At 39.9% G+C, this 17,109-nt stretch overlaps 1 protein-coding gene across 1 annotated transcript in view; it reads right to left on the bottom strand.

Moving 5' to 3' along the window:
• The window catches only part of tenm1 (teneurin transmembrane protein 1), a 244,532-nt gene that overhangs the window by 60,123 nt on the left and 167,300 nt on the right, over positions 1 to 17,109 (bottom strand). Inside the window, exons 14-15 of the mRNA XM_036937297.1 lie at positions 6,049 to 6,195; positions 958 to 1,174 (exon numbers count right to left, since the gene is read on the bottom strand). Of these exons, the coding sequence (XP_036793192.1) occupies positions 958 to 1,174; positions 6,049 to 6,195 (364 nt within the window). The remainder of the gene's footprint in view (positions 1 to 957; positions 1,175 to 6,048; positions 6,196 to 17,109) is intronic.

Raw genomic sequence — 17,109 nt, 5'->3', positions numbered from 1 at the left:
ATCTCATCATGGTACCTCTGTGCATTCAAATTGCCATTGATACAATTAAATTGTGTTCGTTGTCCGTAGCTTATGCATGCCCATACCATAACCCCATATGCCACCATGGGGCACACTGTTCACACTGTTGACATCAGCAAACTGCAGCAAAATACTGTCTGCCATCTGCCCGGTACAGTTGAAACCAGGATTCATTTGTGCACACTTCTCCAATGTGCCAGTGGCCATCAAAGGTGAGCATTTGCCCACTGAAGTCGGTTACGATGACGAACTGCAGTCAGGTCAAGACCCTGGTGAGGACGACAAGCACACAGATAAGTTTCCCTTAGACGGTTTCTGATAGTTTGTGCAGTAATTATTCGGTTGTGCAAACCCACAGATTCATCAGCTGTCTGGGTGGCTGGTCTGAGACCATCCGGCAGGTGAAGAAGCGGGATGTGGAGGTCCTGGGCTTGCATGGTTACATGCCAAATTCTCTAAAAAGATGTTGGAGGTGGCTTATGGTAGAGAAATTACATTCAATTCTCTGGCAAGAGCTCTGGTGGACATTCCTGCATTCAGCATACCAATTGCACGCTTCCTTAAAACTTGAGAGACATCTGTGACATTGTGTTGTGGGACATTTTAGAGTGGCCTTTTATTGTCCGCAGGACAAGGGGCACCTGTGTAATGATCATGCTGTTTAATCAGCTTCTTGATATGCCACACCTGTCAGGTGGAAGGATTATCTTACTAAAGAAGAAATGCTAACTAACAGGAATGTAAACAAATGTATGCGCAAAATTGGAGAGAAAGAAGCTCTTTGTGTGTATGGACAATTTCGGCAATATTTTATTTCAGCTCATGAAACATGGGACCAACACTTTAGATGTTGTGTTTATATGTTTGTTCAGTGCAATTCTACAGTATAATAGCTATTTCTGTTCATCCATGCAAACTATCTATAATATACTCTACCTGCTGTCGAACGGGATGTCTCCAGGGAAGACATGGGTGCTGTCCTTCCCAACCAGGAAGTGGACACGGTCATAGAAGAGGCGTGAGAGGAGCGAGGCGAAGGGGGTCTGGCTCTGCTGGATCAGGTCCAGGGGGTCCGGGGAGCCCTGGCACAGAGGCCCACTGTGACAGCTCGACTGCTGGCAGCAGTCCGGGTCCACACAGTCCGTCAGGCCATCTACAACAACACAATAACACAACATCATCACAGCTAAGTCTACACTGTATCTCAGGCTCACAATGTAATACAGGTGGGTTAAATAACATTCAAAGCACATAGGACCATGTGAAATTGAGATAAAATCTCTCAAGTGGTTTGAAACTGTACATCAAATTTCCAAATGATATAGAATAAATTGATAATGTTTCTCCTAAGTGGGAGTACATCCACTCCACCCTATTGAGCCTTTAACACACAGTAATCAAGATGTCTTTGCTGTGATGATTTCAACTTGAAAAACGTGGAGATACTGATGAATAACAATACTGATGAATAACAATATATCTAGCAGCTAGATATATTGTTATTCATCAGCATCTCCACTTCAATGAATAATTGTAATTTTGAGAGTGAAAAACTGAAGAAGAAAAAAAACAGAATTCAGGAAAATATAGATAGTGCCTATTTGAAAGCCAGGAAAAAATTATGAGTAGCTCACGACATGTTTCATAATTTAAAAGTAGCTCTCATGCTAGAAAAGGTTGGAGACCCCTGATCTAGATAATTTCTGACAAGGAGCAAAACGCACTTCTGATTTATACAGTCTCAATACAGTACATGTATACTGCACTTACTTGCCGCTCTATAATTGCAATATAGTGCCTTCCTAACTATGTTCTCTTTAATGTCTAATACAATGTGGGTTCCATTAAATCCATAGACTCCTCTCACACAGCCAGTTTCAGTAGTGCTTAAGTGAATGCTGACATTCATCACAGCAAAATTGCATTGGTAATTAAAAGCAGAATAATGTCTCTTGGTCTTTTGTACATACCTTCCGCGATATGTAAACATGCTTTCTCATAACACGTTTTAAAAGTGTGGTTACTTATATTAGAGATGGCAAATATAAGTGCAATGTGGAATTAATTCAGAATAAAGTGTTACAGTAAGTATGTTTACAGAATATAATAAGGTAGGAACTATACTAAGGTAATGTAATTAGATAGTAACTATATTAACATAATGTAACAAGGTGTAATGATACAATATGTGCCAAATAAAATTGACAAGCTTAAATTCAGTAAACTACTGGCTAACACAACAGCATAGCTACTGGGCCGAGAGCCATAATATCCCCATTCAGTGCTGGATTGCCAAAGTAAGGGAGGCACTGTGCCCACCAGGCCTGGAATTTCGTGATTTTAGGGGCAAGGCCATTTGGCCTTCAAGAGTTCCTGAATCTGCCAGGGCACCAAGGCCATTAACCAAAAAAGCTGTAACGATGTACGCTGAGAGTCGGGAAGCAAGTTCAGGGAGTGAATATATTTAATAAATAAACGAACATGAACAAAACAAGAAACACGAACAGCGCACCGACATGAAACAGAAACAGAAACATAAAGTGACATAACTAGGGCAGGTAATCAAGGAGGTGATGGAGTCCAGGTGAGTGTCAATAAGCGCTGGTGCACGTGACGATGTTGACAGGTGTGCGTAATAATTAGCAGTCTGGTGACCTAGAGGCCCGAGAGGGAGTATACGTGACAATAGCCAATAAAATTGCGTATGTAACTAAAAAATGAGCCTACATGTCGAAGTGTAGGTGATATTATGCTACTGGCTACCGCCTCATGTCCAGACCGATGCTGACATGAGGGAGGCGCCTGAAAATGTAGCCAAACTTTAATGAGACTTTTAATTACATACTCTATATATAGGCTAAACGCCAGTCATGTTTGACACATTTAAAGTATTATTATTAATGTCTAAATGCTTGATTCTGTCGAAATACTTGAGGCATGTTCATTCAGATAGGAGAGAAAGGTCAGTACCTACTGAGCACTGCAACATCACCCACCTTGCAATCTGAGCAGAGGCAGTCAACATTTTGAAAGTATTTAACCATAATTGTAATTGTTTATTAAAACCTGGAAGTTTTTGTCATTTTATGAGGCCTGTCTCACCATGTTCTGACCATAATGTTAAGTGGATTATTAGCAACTATCATGTTGTCAACTTTCTTTCATTGCCGAGCAGCAAAATACATAATCCTAGTCATATTAACAACCCATGCTAGTTGTTGCGTCTTTAGATCTTCCCTCCTTCTACATTTCTGAATGATATTTTATTTTTGCTGTGCATTTTTGAAGGAAGAACAAGCAGACCAAGATAATTGCTAATCTTTTCTACTATGGGGGATAGTAGATTGACATAGGCTAGTGATTTTGCTGTTCGTTAGGCCTACTCATCTTGTTGGCTGATGAAAAGTAAATGTGGACAGTTCTTCTAACATCTTCAATATGAAAGCCGCAACATTCCCTATGTGTCAGTCTTCACTTGTAGCCTACTTCGGAGCTGCGATGCCTGTGAGAAGGATGCGATCACGTGACGGTATCTGAGATATCTGAGAGAGCCAAGTGAGTGAGAGGTGATTCGGAGCATGGCGATTGGCAGCAGGGAGAAGGGAATTATAATGATTATATTCAGCCCAAGGGCACAACGGCCACGAGGCATGGATTTATTTAGGGGGCATTACAGCCACACAAGGGGGAAGCAACAGTCATGGCCCCTGGGAAATTCGAGGCCTGGTGCTCAGCCATAACCAATACTTAGATAATCAACAAATAAACAATGCAATGAAATAATGAAGAAAACATTTATTTGGGGGAGAATTGCTGTCCGTGTTCTGGATCTATTGTTGTATAATTAATGTACTCCACAGCTGCAAAAGTAAAACAAAGCATAGTGCATCAGCAGTGCACAGCCACCATGTTCATAATGAAGGCTGGAATTTAATTTGTGGTTATAGCAACTCATTTACAGCTGGTTGGAAAAGTCATTATCTTTTCTCTTAATCACTGCTCTTTTTCAGGTGATCATTTGCCATTTAGTTTTTTCAAACAATGCCTCCAATGAGGCCTCATTTGGAATATAAATGGCATTTCTAATGGAGTTGAGATGAGATGAAAATAGGAATATGTTCTGGGGTTGTGATGTATATATATTGGCTTGAGAAAGTAATTGGCATGGGGTGATTATTTCCTCCTCCTTTGTTGGAGTGTCGGGCCAATTTGAGCCTCCTACAATTTCCCTCTACATCAAAGGAGGGCCAAAATGAATGTACATCATCCAAGATTCCCATCAGTCATAAGAACTCACACACAATGCGGAGGTATCATCTTTGAAGGGAGAGTCATAGCTGCCGTGAATAGCACTCAATTAGGTTGTAGAATGACAGAGTGAACATTTACTGCCCAGGCTGCCGCACATCACTGAACTGAACGTCATTTTATTTTCTATTGTATTGGGTGAGGAAAGAAAATACAGTGCATGATTTAGGATCAACACAAACAAAACAAAGATACACTAACATCACGCTGCACATGCCTGCCTTATCACACGCACAGGCACACACAGGGGAACGCACACTAACACGGCTAAAGAAACTGTGAAAATTAGCAAAGAATGAAGACTTGATAAAGTGAAGAAGCTGTTTTGCTTCAATCTAGAAGCTTCCTAGGATCTGACTTTACACTGTCAAGGTAAGAGGTAATGGTAAAAGCAGCCAAAGCCGGGAAACCCTGAGGAGTGGGTGAGGTAAAAGAATTCACGCTCAAATCCACATCTCCCTGTTTTTCAGACACTAGCTAGACTGTAGAGACTGTGCACAATATTATGCTCTTACCTTCTCTGACACTTTGGCTATGTTTTAACTGGCAGCCCAATTCTGATCTTTTTTCCACTAATTGCTCTTTTGACCAATCACATCAGCTCTTTTCACATCTAATATTTTTTCAGAGCTGATCTGATTGTTGAAAAGAACAATTACTCGAAAAAAGATCAGAATTGGGCTGCCTGTGTAAACGCAGCCTCCTGTCTGCATGTTTAAAGGAACTATATGCAGTCTAATGCAGCTAATTTAAACCTTATATAAAGATGTACATTTTAATTAAACATCTGACCCATGTAGTGGAATTGGATGAGACATAGTGCTCAAACAGAATCAGTACATTTTGGAGCCTGTCACTTTAAATGATCTCATAATGACTCTTCATTTATACATATTACACCTCATGTTGTATCATCATAAACTCATAAGAAAAAGGAGTTCACGCTCCAACCACATCCCTGTTTCCAGATGGTAGCTTGACTGTACAGCAACTGTATTATGCTTTTATCTCCTTTGCCACATACAAAAGAACTAGCTGCAGTCTAGTGTAGCCAATGTACACCTCATATACAGAGGGACATTTCAATTAAGAAGCTGACTCATGCACTCGATGAAACGTGGTGCCTAAACAGAAGCAGTATGTTTTGTAACCTGTCAATCACAATTTGTATTTTTACCAAACTACAGTAATTACTACATTGCGCAACCATGTTTTACACTTCATATTACATACTTGTAAACTTGACTTTCTCTTTTTTAACTTTGAAACAACAATAACATGACATGTAAGTCAGTGAACAACTAGGTTACCCCTTGCTTTTACAAATGGCCTTTTTCTCCATCTTTTACGTTTCCCTCAAAGACACGGGCATTGAACCCGAGCTCCAAAGCCTCATATCTGGTTCACTGTTCACTGGAACACTAGGGGCTACGCTCAAAAATTAATCCTCAGAGGAGCCAAGCAACAGGCAGCACACCATCAGCAAATTACTGAGAGAAAACCTAGAGGTCCCCTTGGTCTGAGAGCCATGGCAACTATTGTAGCGAGAATCTAACAAAAGGAAAACAAAAAGGAAAATGAAAAGGCTCGTTGGCTCAGATGAAGGGAAGGAGAAGTGGAGTCCTAAATATTTCCTCATCCTGACCTTCACCGGCACTGGAGGTCAAGTCATTAATCATTATTGAGTCACAGACAGGCCACCATCCACAGGGACCTTACCTCTGTCGTTGTCAGTGTTGTCATCACACTCTGTCTCCATGACGACATTGCATCCCATGCCGCTCCAGCCCGCCTGGCACACACAGTGCCACCCGCTCTGTTCCAGGGTGCAGCGACCGTGGCCATTGCACAGGCCTGGACAGCCGTCTGGATGGAGAAAGGGAGAGAAGACAGACAGTCTGTGTATCAGAACACTGCCAGAAACAACGGGTCATTCCTCATGATTAAGGAGATGGGGACAGATGCTGCTCTCTTTTAATTTACATAAAATCCAGATGTCTGGCCATTCGAGAACATTTGCTACATACACTCCCCTACGTTTTTATTTTGACAGTGAAGCTAAAACTTTTCATTTGTCTCTACTCTCCAGAATTTTGGATTTGAGATCAAATGTTTTATGAGGCGACAGTACAGAATGTCACCTTTTATTTGAGGGTATTTTCATAAATATCTGTTTTATCATTTAGAAATACATGCACTTTACGTATTCAGTCCCTCAATTTGAAGGTGTCAAGTATTTGGACAAATGAACTTGTGACTCAAGCGTGTGACTCTACAAACCTTTTGCATGCATTTGCAGTTTGTTTTGATTGTATTTCATATTATGTAGGGCCCAATAAAAATCTATAGTAAATAACGTGTGGTGTCACTTTATTGTAAATAAGAATAGAAGTGTTTCTGAACACTACATACCATCATTACGGATAATCATGAATGAATCGTGAATAATGATGAGTTAGAAAGTTATAGATCCTCAACCCAGTGAATCCCACCGTTGTGCTGGTGTGATTTTGAACTTCTAACCCCTTTTAAACATTGTGTGTTTGAGCTACAGACTTCTGGTTACACCAGTAGATTTTAATTTTTATTCTGCATACGTTGGTACCAACCATTTGTCTGTGTGATTAACGGGGGCTGAGCAAGGGTGGTGTGTGAGACAAGGGAGGATCCCGAAGGGGCCTGGGCTGTAGAGTCAGAATGGTTTGAGATTCAAACCTTAAAAATATATCTACAGTGCCTTGCGAAAGTATTCGGCCCCCTTGAACTTTGTGACCTTTTGCCACATTTCAGGCTTCAAACATAAAGATATAAAACTGTATTTTTTTGTGAAGAATCAACAACAAGTGGGACACAATCATGAAGTGGAACGACATTTATTGGATATTTCAAACTTTTTTAACAAATCAAAAACTGAAAAATTGGGCGTGCAAAATTATTCAGCCCCTTTACTTTCAGTGCAGCAAACTCTCTCCAGAAGTTCAGTGAGGGGGGTTAGGTCAGCTTAAATATTGCCGATAGATTGTAGCTTCCATCAATGTAATTGTCTGCATCACTTCCAAATGAGTGAACAACAACGCTTAGGCTTCTACTTCCAGCTTATACATACTATATCGATTTTATGGGCACAGTCTATTTTACAATAGTTATATTTTGTATGTTTTTACTCATGTCCTTCCTCTAACCTCAACCTCCCATCTATTTCTTTGACAAAAGTTCTGAACCTATATACGTTTTACAGTTATCTTGTTATTATTAGCTGTTATTATTAGCTGTTATTATTAGCTGTTCATATTCCCAACCTTCAGCTCCATTCAAACCCTCCCATCTATCTCTTAACACCATCCATATTGGATATCTATTTGCCATGTAGTTTTCAACTGTGCTGTGATGATTCACAAAAGTTCTGAACCTTTCTATTCTCGTAATTTCTACAGATTGTAAATTAAAAATAAACATTTTTGCTAAAAGTATCATTATATTATTGATCGATTGACTATGACTTTTCAGATCACCCAGCAGTTCTATCTGCAGAGTTAGCTCCAGATAAATGTTGCAATTCTTCAGCCATTCCTGAACCTGTGACTAAAAACAAGCTACATAATGGGCAGTACCAAAACAAATTATCTAATGATTCTGTTTCTTTGCAGCAAAATCTGCAGAGCTGGGAAGGTTGTATCCCCCATATATATAACATTCTATTGGTTCGAATCTGGCGTTGTTTTGAAGCCTTTAGTGAAAGGTCTAAATCTTTAATATTTCATCATTTCTGCCCTCCGAATTCATATTTATTTTATAAATAGGCTCGTTTAATTTTGTCCGGCTTGCCGTTCCAAATAAAATGGAATATTTTTTCTCATATAACTTAAATGACTGTTAGCTAGGTATAGGCAAGACCATAAGCAAATAGGTAAACTGGAATAAGATTAAAGAGTTAATCAGGGTTCTTTTTCTACAAATAGACAGGCATTTTTCTTTCCATGGTAGCAAGATCTTATCTATTTTTGCTAACTTTCTATAAAAATGTTTTGGAGTGAGATCATTTATTTATTTTGGGATATGTATACCGAGTATCTCCACATAACCATCAGACCATTTTATTGGTAAACTACACGGTAGTGTAAAAGTTCCAAATGTAAAAGTTCCAATGATCCAATATGCAATATAGTACATTTATCATAATTTGGTTGTAATCCAGAGAGGTTAGAAAAAGTATCTAGATATTTTATGAGACTGTGCAGGGATCTAAATTGTGGATTTAAAATAAAACATGAATCATCAGCGTACAATGACATCTTTGTTTTTAAGCCCTGGATTTCTAGCCCCTTGATATTATTGTTGGATCTGATTTTAATAGATAACATTTCGATGGCCATAATAATTAGATATGCCGAAAGTGTACAACCTTGTTTTACTCCTCTTGGCAACTTTCTGAGTAGCAATTATTTCATATTTTACACCTACAGTAGGGTTACTATACATGACTTTAACCCATTTTATAAGAGATTCTCCAAATGTTCCAGGCATTTATATATAAACTCCAGTCGTACTTTAGCAAAAGCCTTTTCAAATTCAGCTACTGTATGAATAGCAGGACTGGCTTCCCAGATTTTTCATAGTGTTCTATTGTTTCCAGTACTTGTCTAATATTATCTCCAAAGTATCATCCATGTAAAAAACCTGTCTGATTAGAATGAATAATATCCGACAATACTGTACCTTTTAAATTCTATGCGCTATACATCTTGCTAGAATTTTTACGTCACAACACAACACTGAAGTGTAAGGGGCCTCCAATATTTACCAATATCCTGTTTCAGTAATAATGAAATCAGACCTTCTTGTTGAGAGTCTGATAATCTACCATTTACATGTGGATAAAACATGCTAATAACGGTCCTCTGAGTATATCTAAAAAAGTTTGGTAAATTGTAACTGGTATGCCATCCAGCCCTGGAATTTTCCCGGACTTAAAGGCTTTAATGAAATCAAAAAGTACCTCCTCTGTTATTTCAGAGTCTTTCTGTACAGTTGTTTGCTTTACATTATTAATCAAAAAAATCCATACAATTAGCTTCGGTTAGAGGAGATGGAGGAGACAGAAACAAAAACATTTGGTTAAAGTACTTTGCTTCCTCTTTCAAAATATAATTTGGTGAATCATGGGTGACTCCATCATTTGTAACAAGTTTCAGTAAATTATTTTTGGTAGCATTTCTGTGTTGAAGATTAAAACATTATTTGGTGCATTTTTCCCCATATTCCATCTAGCTTGGTTTATTTTTATAATATATTACACTTGATCTTTCTTGAATAAGTTCCTCCATTTTTGTTTGTTTTTCTTCTCACTTATTCTGAGCCTCTAAGGTACAGTTTTATTGCTATCTATCTGTTCTGTCAGACCTTCTATTTCCTTTGTTAATATGGATTATTTGAACCTAAATTGCTTTTGTTTTAGAGATGAGTACTGAATTGCATGGCCTCTAAAGGCACATTAAAAGTGTCCCATACAGTAAGGGGAATTCAATTATAAATACCTCTGTCCTAGTTAAAAACAAGTTATCATCCAATAGGCTTTGATTAAACTCAGTTAGAGTAATGTATATGCCAATTATCTGATGGTCCGACCGCATTCTGTCACCTATCAACACTTTTTAAACTTTTGGTGCCAACGAGAATGCCACAAGAAAGTAGTCAAGACGACTAGATTGATTGAGCCTCCACCATGTATATCTCACTAGGTCAGGATATTTAAGCCTCCATATATCCACTAGTTCCAATATATCCATGACATATGCGATTTCCTTAAGAGCATGAGGGTGATAGTTTGTAGTGTGATTTCCTTTACAGTCCATTGCGGTATTTAAAACAGTATTATAATCTCCCACCATAATAATAGAGTCTTGTATTACTTGTAGGGTTGATAATTCAGTATATATATTTTCAAAGAAATGTGGATCCTCATTATTGGTCCGTAAAGGTTAATGAGCCATATCTAATAACATATTTAATATCATCCATCTACCTTGCGGATCTGTTTGTAAAATTTGCACATTAGGATCAAAATTACTGTTAATCAATGTAAACAATATATATTATAATCCTTCTCTTTAAGCCAGGTCAATATTGTTAATCTTTTCTTATTATCTGCTAAACCATTACAAACTGGTTATACTTATTTCACCAATTACCATAATGAGATACACGTTTCAAATATATTTACATAATATAGAGTACCAGTCAAAAGTTTGGACACATCTACTCATTCAAGGGTTTTTCTTTATTTGTATTTCTATGTTGTAGAATAAATAACACATATAGTCATGTAGTAACCAAAATATTTTATATTTGAGATTCTTCAAAGTAGCCACCTTTTGCCTTGATGACAGCTTTGTACACTCTTGGCATTCTCTCAGCCAGCTTCACCTGGAATGCTTTTCTAACAGTCTTGAAGGAGTTCCCACATATTCGGAGCACTTATTGGCTGCTTTTCATTCACTCTGCGGTCCAACTCATCCCAAACCATCTCAATTGGGTTGAGGTCAGGTGATTGTGGAGGCCAGGTCATCTGATGCAGCACTCCATCACTCTCCTTCTTGGTCAAATAGCCCTTACACACCCTGAAGGTGTGTTGGGTCATTGTCCTTTTGAAAAACAAATGATAGTCCCACTAAGCACAAACCAGATGGGATGGTGTATCGATGCAGAATGCTGTGGTAGCCATTCTAAATAAATCACAGACAGTGTCACTAGCAATGCAACTCCACACCATCACACCTCCTCCTCCATGCTTCACGGTGGGAACCACACATGCAGAGATAATCTGTTCACCTACTCTGCATCTCACAAAGACACAGAGATTGGAACTAAAAATAAAAAAATTGGACTCATCAGGCCAAAGACAGATTTCCACCAGTCTAATGTCCATTGCTCATGTTTCTTGGCCCAAGCAAATCGCTTCTTCTTATTGGTGTCCTTTAGTAGGGGTTTCTTTGCAGCAATTTGACCATGAAGGCCTGATTAATGAACAGTTAATGTTGTGATGTGTCTGTTACTTGAACTCTGTGAAGCATTTATTTGGGCTGTAATTTCTGAGGCTGGTAACTCTAATGAACTTATCCTCTGCAGGAGAGGTAACTCTGGGTCTTGCTTTCCTGTGGCAATCATGAGAGACAGTTTCATCATACAGCTTGATGGCTTTTGCGACTGCATTTGAAAAAACGTTCAACGCTTTAGAAATTTTCCGGATTGACTGACCTTCATGTCTTAAAGTAATGATAGACTGTTGTTTCTCTTTGGTTATTTGAGGTGTTCTTGCCATAATATGGACTTGGTATTTTACCAAATAGGGCTATCTTCTGTATACCACCCCTACCTTGTCACAACACAACTAACTGATTGGCTCTAACGCGTCGAACACACCAACTGTGTCATTGCATCACTGCTGCATAACATTTTGCGCAGCTAGGCACCTATACTGATGCAGGTATCTTTTGCAGATGGTTGCATGCGGGTGGACACATGGAGGAGAGAATCATTTTCACAGTATCCTCAAAACCGTGTCTTTTTGACACAACTGCTGACAGCTACAGGGACATAAACACAAAACATGCTGCTTGGGGACAAGTGTCCACAATAGTAGGACTGCCAGGTCAGTTTAGTAGTGAGCTTGTGCTAGACGTGGCTAGTGAGCTAGCTAGCTAACCTAGCTTGCTAACCTAGCCAATGAGCTGTGTGTGTGTGTGTGAAAATATTAAGATAAATTATGCTAGTTACTACCCCTGATAACTTGCCCAAATAATCATGTTTGAAAGAGTGTGAGTGTGTATGTCAGATAAATAGTAATAGAAATGGTAGATACTACTGTACCCCTGATAATTTGGTCAGATAACCGTGTGTGTCTGTGTGTACAGTAGGTGACATGTCCATGATAGCTATCTAATAACTATAGTTATGCTAGGTAATGGTTTGGCTTATCATGTTCATGTCTATGTCGAAGAAGACTGTAGGAAGAAGTGGAGAGGACTCAGGGAAAGGTATCAAAGAGAGAGAGAAGGGCAGAGAAAGAGAAGAAGAGGTCTGGGTCAGCAGCTTCAGGCCTCTGCCACATTCTTTCTTTTCTGGATCCATTTATTGTTCCTAGGGCAACAAGTGGCAATTTTACAGCCAGACCCTCCACTACGTCATCCACAAGTGTTGTCGCCACATCAAGACCCTCAACGTGATCTACAAGTGCGACCATTGCCTCCACCGGTGCAGCGAAACCCTCTATGTCTTCTACTAGTGTGACCACCACCGGTGCAGCGAGACCCTCTAAAACGTCTACATCATCCACAAGTATGACCACCACCGGTGCAGCGAGACATTCTACAACGTCTACATCATCCACAAGTATGACCACCACCGGTGCAGCGAGACCCTCTAAAACGTCTACATCATCCACAAGTATGACCACCACCGGTGCAGCGAGACATTCTACAACGTCTACATCATCCACAAGTATGACCACCACCGGTGCAGCGAGACCCTCTAAAACGTCTACATCATCCACAAGTATGACCACCACCGGTGCAGCGAGACATTCTACAACGTCTACATCATCCACAAGTATGACCACCACCGGTGCAGCGAGACCCTCTACAACGTCTACATCATCCACAAGTATGACCACCACCGGTGCAGCGAGACATTCTACAACGTCTACATCATCCACAAGTATGACCACCACCGGTGCAGCGAGACATTCTACAACGTCTACATCATCCACAAGTATGACCACCACCGGTGCAGCCATGGAAGATGATGAAATGGAGGAAGTACCTCTGGATTTAGGACCACCTGAGATTATTATGAACCTCACGGAAGTGACCACTGAGGAACTCGTTGAACAGGATGTGGCCGTGGAGACAAACGAGGAGAGAAACAGAGAGAGAAACGAAGAGGAACAACGTCACACCAGGCGTCATCGGAGGTACCAGCCCCCAGATCCACTCAACTCATTTCAGCAGAGGCTCCTCCAAGCCATTCGAGAGGGATGCAGCCCAACCTGATGCTCACAGGAAGGAGGAAGAGGAGACTCTCTTTGCCATGACCCTGGTGCCAACACTGAAGAGGCTGCCTCAGCAAAGAAAAGCAGCAGTCAAGATTAAAATGTATCAGCTGCTTTTCAAAGCCTAGTTCAATGGTACGTTTTTTTCCCTCCATATCACAGGTAGTGTCATAATTGTGCGACAGTGAAGTAAAGTAGGTCATTTCTACACTATACTCATGTAGGCTAATTGATATTTCGGATCAAAAGATTAATATGAGGCAAATGTATAGCTGCTGTTTCTGGGTTAGAAAATATCCTAAAACAACAGTTTGCTGTCTAAATATTTGCCTGCTATATTCCTCTTTTGATCTGAAATACAAATTCCATGAGTAAACAGCAGGAATTACCAACTTTACCACATTATTCCAATATTTATGCCACTAACTACACTATACAAGCAGTATTAAGTTAACATAAATGTCACCTTTTATGATGTTATATTATGTAAAGCTTGTATGTGTTGTTTTTCTCTTCCCTTCCAGAGATGGAGTCAATTTAGCCGACCAGCTCACAGGAAGGACAAGAAGAGGAGAGGAGTAGTCTGGTTGTTGTTTTGACCTCCCTCAATGTACCTTTCTTTTCACACACTTCTGTTCCATTTACATTCAGTCAGATTTCTGAATTGACAGAATTGAAACTCATACACCAGAGAATTCACAGATGCTTTTGTTGGTCTCTTACAAGACTAAAGGTGAACATACAGTGGGGGAAAAAAGTATTTAGTCAGCCACCAATTGTGCAAGTTCTCCCACTTAAAAAGATGAGAGAGGCCTGTAATTTTCATCATAGGTACACTTCAACTATGACAGACGAAATGAGAAAAAAAATCCAGAAAATCACATTGTAGGATTTTTTATGAATTTATTTGCAAATTATGGTGGAAAATAAGTATTTGATCAATAACAAAAGTTTATCTCAATACTTTGTTATATACCCTTTGTTGGCAATGACAGAGGTCAAACGTTTTCTGTAAGTCTTCACAAGGTTTTCACACACTGTTGCTGGTATTTTGGCACATTCCTCCATGCAGATCTCCTCTAGATCAGTGATGTTTTGGGGCTGTTGCTGGGCAACACAGACTTCCAACTCCCTCCAAAGATTTTCTATGGGGTTGAGATCTGGAGACTGGCTAGGCCACTCCAGGACCTTGAAATGCTTCTTACGAAGCCACTCCTTCGTTGCCCGGGTGGTGTGTTTGGGATCATTGGGATCCTTTTTTACCAAAAAGTTATATTTTGGTTTCATCTGACCATATGATATTCTCCCAATCTTCTTCTGGTTCATCCAAATGCTCTCTAGCAAACTTCAGATGGGCCTGGACATGTACTGGCTTAAGCAGGGGGACACTGCAGGATTTGAGTCCCTGGCGGTGTAGTGTGTTACTGATGGTAGGCTTTGTTACTTTGGTCCCAGCTCTCTGCAGGTCATGCAGGTTCTGGGATTTTTGCTCACCGTTCTTGTGATCACTTTGACCCCACGGGGTGAGTTCTTGCGTGGAGCCCCAGATCGAGGGAGATTATCAGTGGTCTTGTATGTCTTCCATTTCCTAATAATTGCTCCCACAGTTGATTTCTTCAAACCAAGCTGCTTACATATTGCAGATTCAGTCTTCCCAGCCTGGTGCAGGTCTACACTTTTGTTTCTGGTGTCCTTTGACAGCTCTTTGGTCTTGGCCATAGTGGAGTTTGGAGTGTGACTGTTTGAGGTTGTGGACAGGTGTCTTTTATACTGATAACAAGTTCAAACATTTGCCATTAATACAGGTAATGAGTGGAGGGAGGACAGAGGAGCCTCTTAAAGAAGAGGTCTGTGAGAGCCAGAAATCTTGCTTGTTTGTAGGTGACCAAATACTTATTTTCCACCATAATTTGCAAATAAATTCATAAAAAATCCTACAATGTGATTTTCTGGATTTGTTTTCTCATTTTGTCTGTCATCGTTGAAGTGTAGCTATGATGAAAATTACAGGCCTCTCTCATATTTTTAAGTGGGAGAACTTGCACAATTGGTGGCTGACTAAATACTTTTTTGCCCCACTGTATGTATTTAATTTAAAACCACTTGAAAAACAGGGTGTTGAAACTTTTTGTGAAGTTATGTTCCATCGACTGGTCAATGATATCCAGGGGCCATTTGTTTGTTTAGCTGTGTTATGGCTACACATTATTTAATTGTTTTCAGAGACAGAGACACACACACCTCTCCTCCACTCCTCTCTGTACCTCAGATCTCCAAGCGCCCTGCCCTCTCTCTCTTTATTGCCATGTCTGAAGTTCTCCAACTACGTCTAGGCTTTATGAGTAGTCCCTGTGTCTGTCTGCAATTGTGCCAAAAATACATGCTCTTGTTGTTCTCTTACAGATTACAGGTTACACATTCATTTTCTTATTTTTACACGCACGTACACACACACACACACCTCTTTCAATAATTTTTTTATTTTTTACATTTTTACAACACAAATACCTGTCATGTTCTTTCCTGTACTTGAATACTTATTAAATTATAATGTTTTTATAGTCAGTTGTTTCATTTGTTTATTAATATCTAATTTAGAATGAATCTGCGTATTTCTTCCCTATACAGTGCCTTGCGAAAGTATTCGGCCCCCTTGAACATTGCGACCTTTTGCCACATTTCAGGCTTCAAACATAAAGATATAAAACTGTAATTTTTTGTGAAGAATCAACATCAAGTGGGACACAATCATGAAGTGGAACGACATTTATTGGATATTTAAAACTTTTTTAACAAATCAAAAACTGAAAAATTGGGCGTGCAAAATTATTCAGCCCCCTTAAGTTAATACTTTGTAGCGCCACCTTTTGCTGCGATTACAGCTGTAAGTCGCTTGGGGTATGTCTCTATCAGTTTTGCACATCGAGAGACTGAACATTTTTCCCATTCCTCCTTGCAAAACAGCTCGAGCTCAGTGAGGTTGGATGGAGAGCATTTGTGAACAGCAGTTTTCAGTTCTTTCCACAGATTCTCGATTGGATTCAGGTCTGGACTTTGACTTGGCCATTCTAACACCTGGATATGTTTATTTTTGAACCATTCCATTGTAGATTTTGCTTTATGTTTTGGATCATTGTCTTGTTGGAAGACAAATCTCCGTCCCAGTCTCAGGTCTTTTGCAGACTCCATCAGGTTTTCTTCCAGAATGGTCCTGTATTTGGCTCCATCCATCTTCCCATCAATTTTAACCATCTTCCCTGTCCCTGCTGAAGAAAAGCCGGCCCAAACCATAATGCTGCCACCACCATGTTTGACAGTGGGGATGGTGTGTTCAGCTGTGTTGCTTTTACGCCAAACATAACGTTTTGCATTGTTGCCAAAAAGTTCAATTTTGGTTTCATCTGACCAGAGCACCTTCTTCCACATGTTTGGTGTGTCTCCCAGGTGGCTTGTGGCAAACTTTAAACGACACTTGTTATGGATATCTAAATGGCTTTCTTCTTGCCACTCTTCCATAAAGGCCAGATTTGTGCAATATACGACTGATTGTTGTCCTATGGACAGAGTCTCCCACCTCAGCTGTAGATCTCTGCAGTTCATCCAGAGTGATCATGGGCCTCTTGGCTGCATCTCTGATCAGTCTTCTCCTTGTATGAGCTGAAAGTTTAGAGGGACGGCCAGGTCTTGGTAGATTTGCAGTGGTCTGATACTCCTTCCATTTCAATATTATCGCT

Source organism: Oncorhynchus mykiss, chromosome 12 (genome assembly GCF_013265735.2).
Source record: "Oncorhynchus mykiss isolate Arlee chromosome 12, USDA_OmykA_1.1, whole genome shotgun sequence".
Classification (NCBI taxonomy): Eukaryota; Metazoa; Chordata; class Actinopteri; order Salmoniformes; family Salmonidae; genus Oncorhynchus; species Oncorhynchus mykiss.
This window is presented reverse-complemented; position numbering and strand designations above follow the sequence as displayed.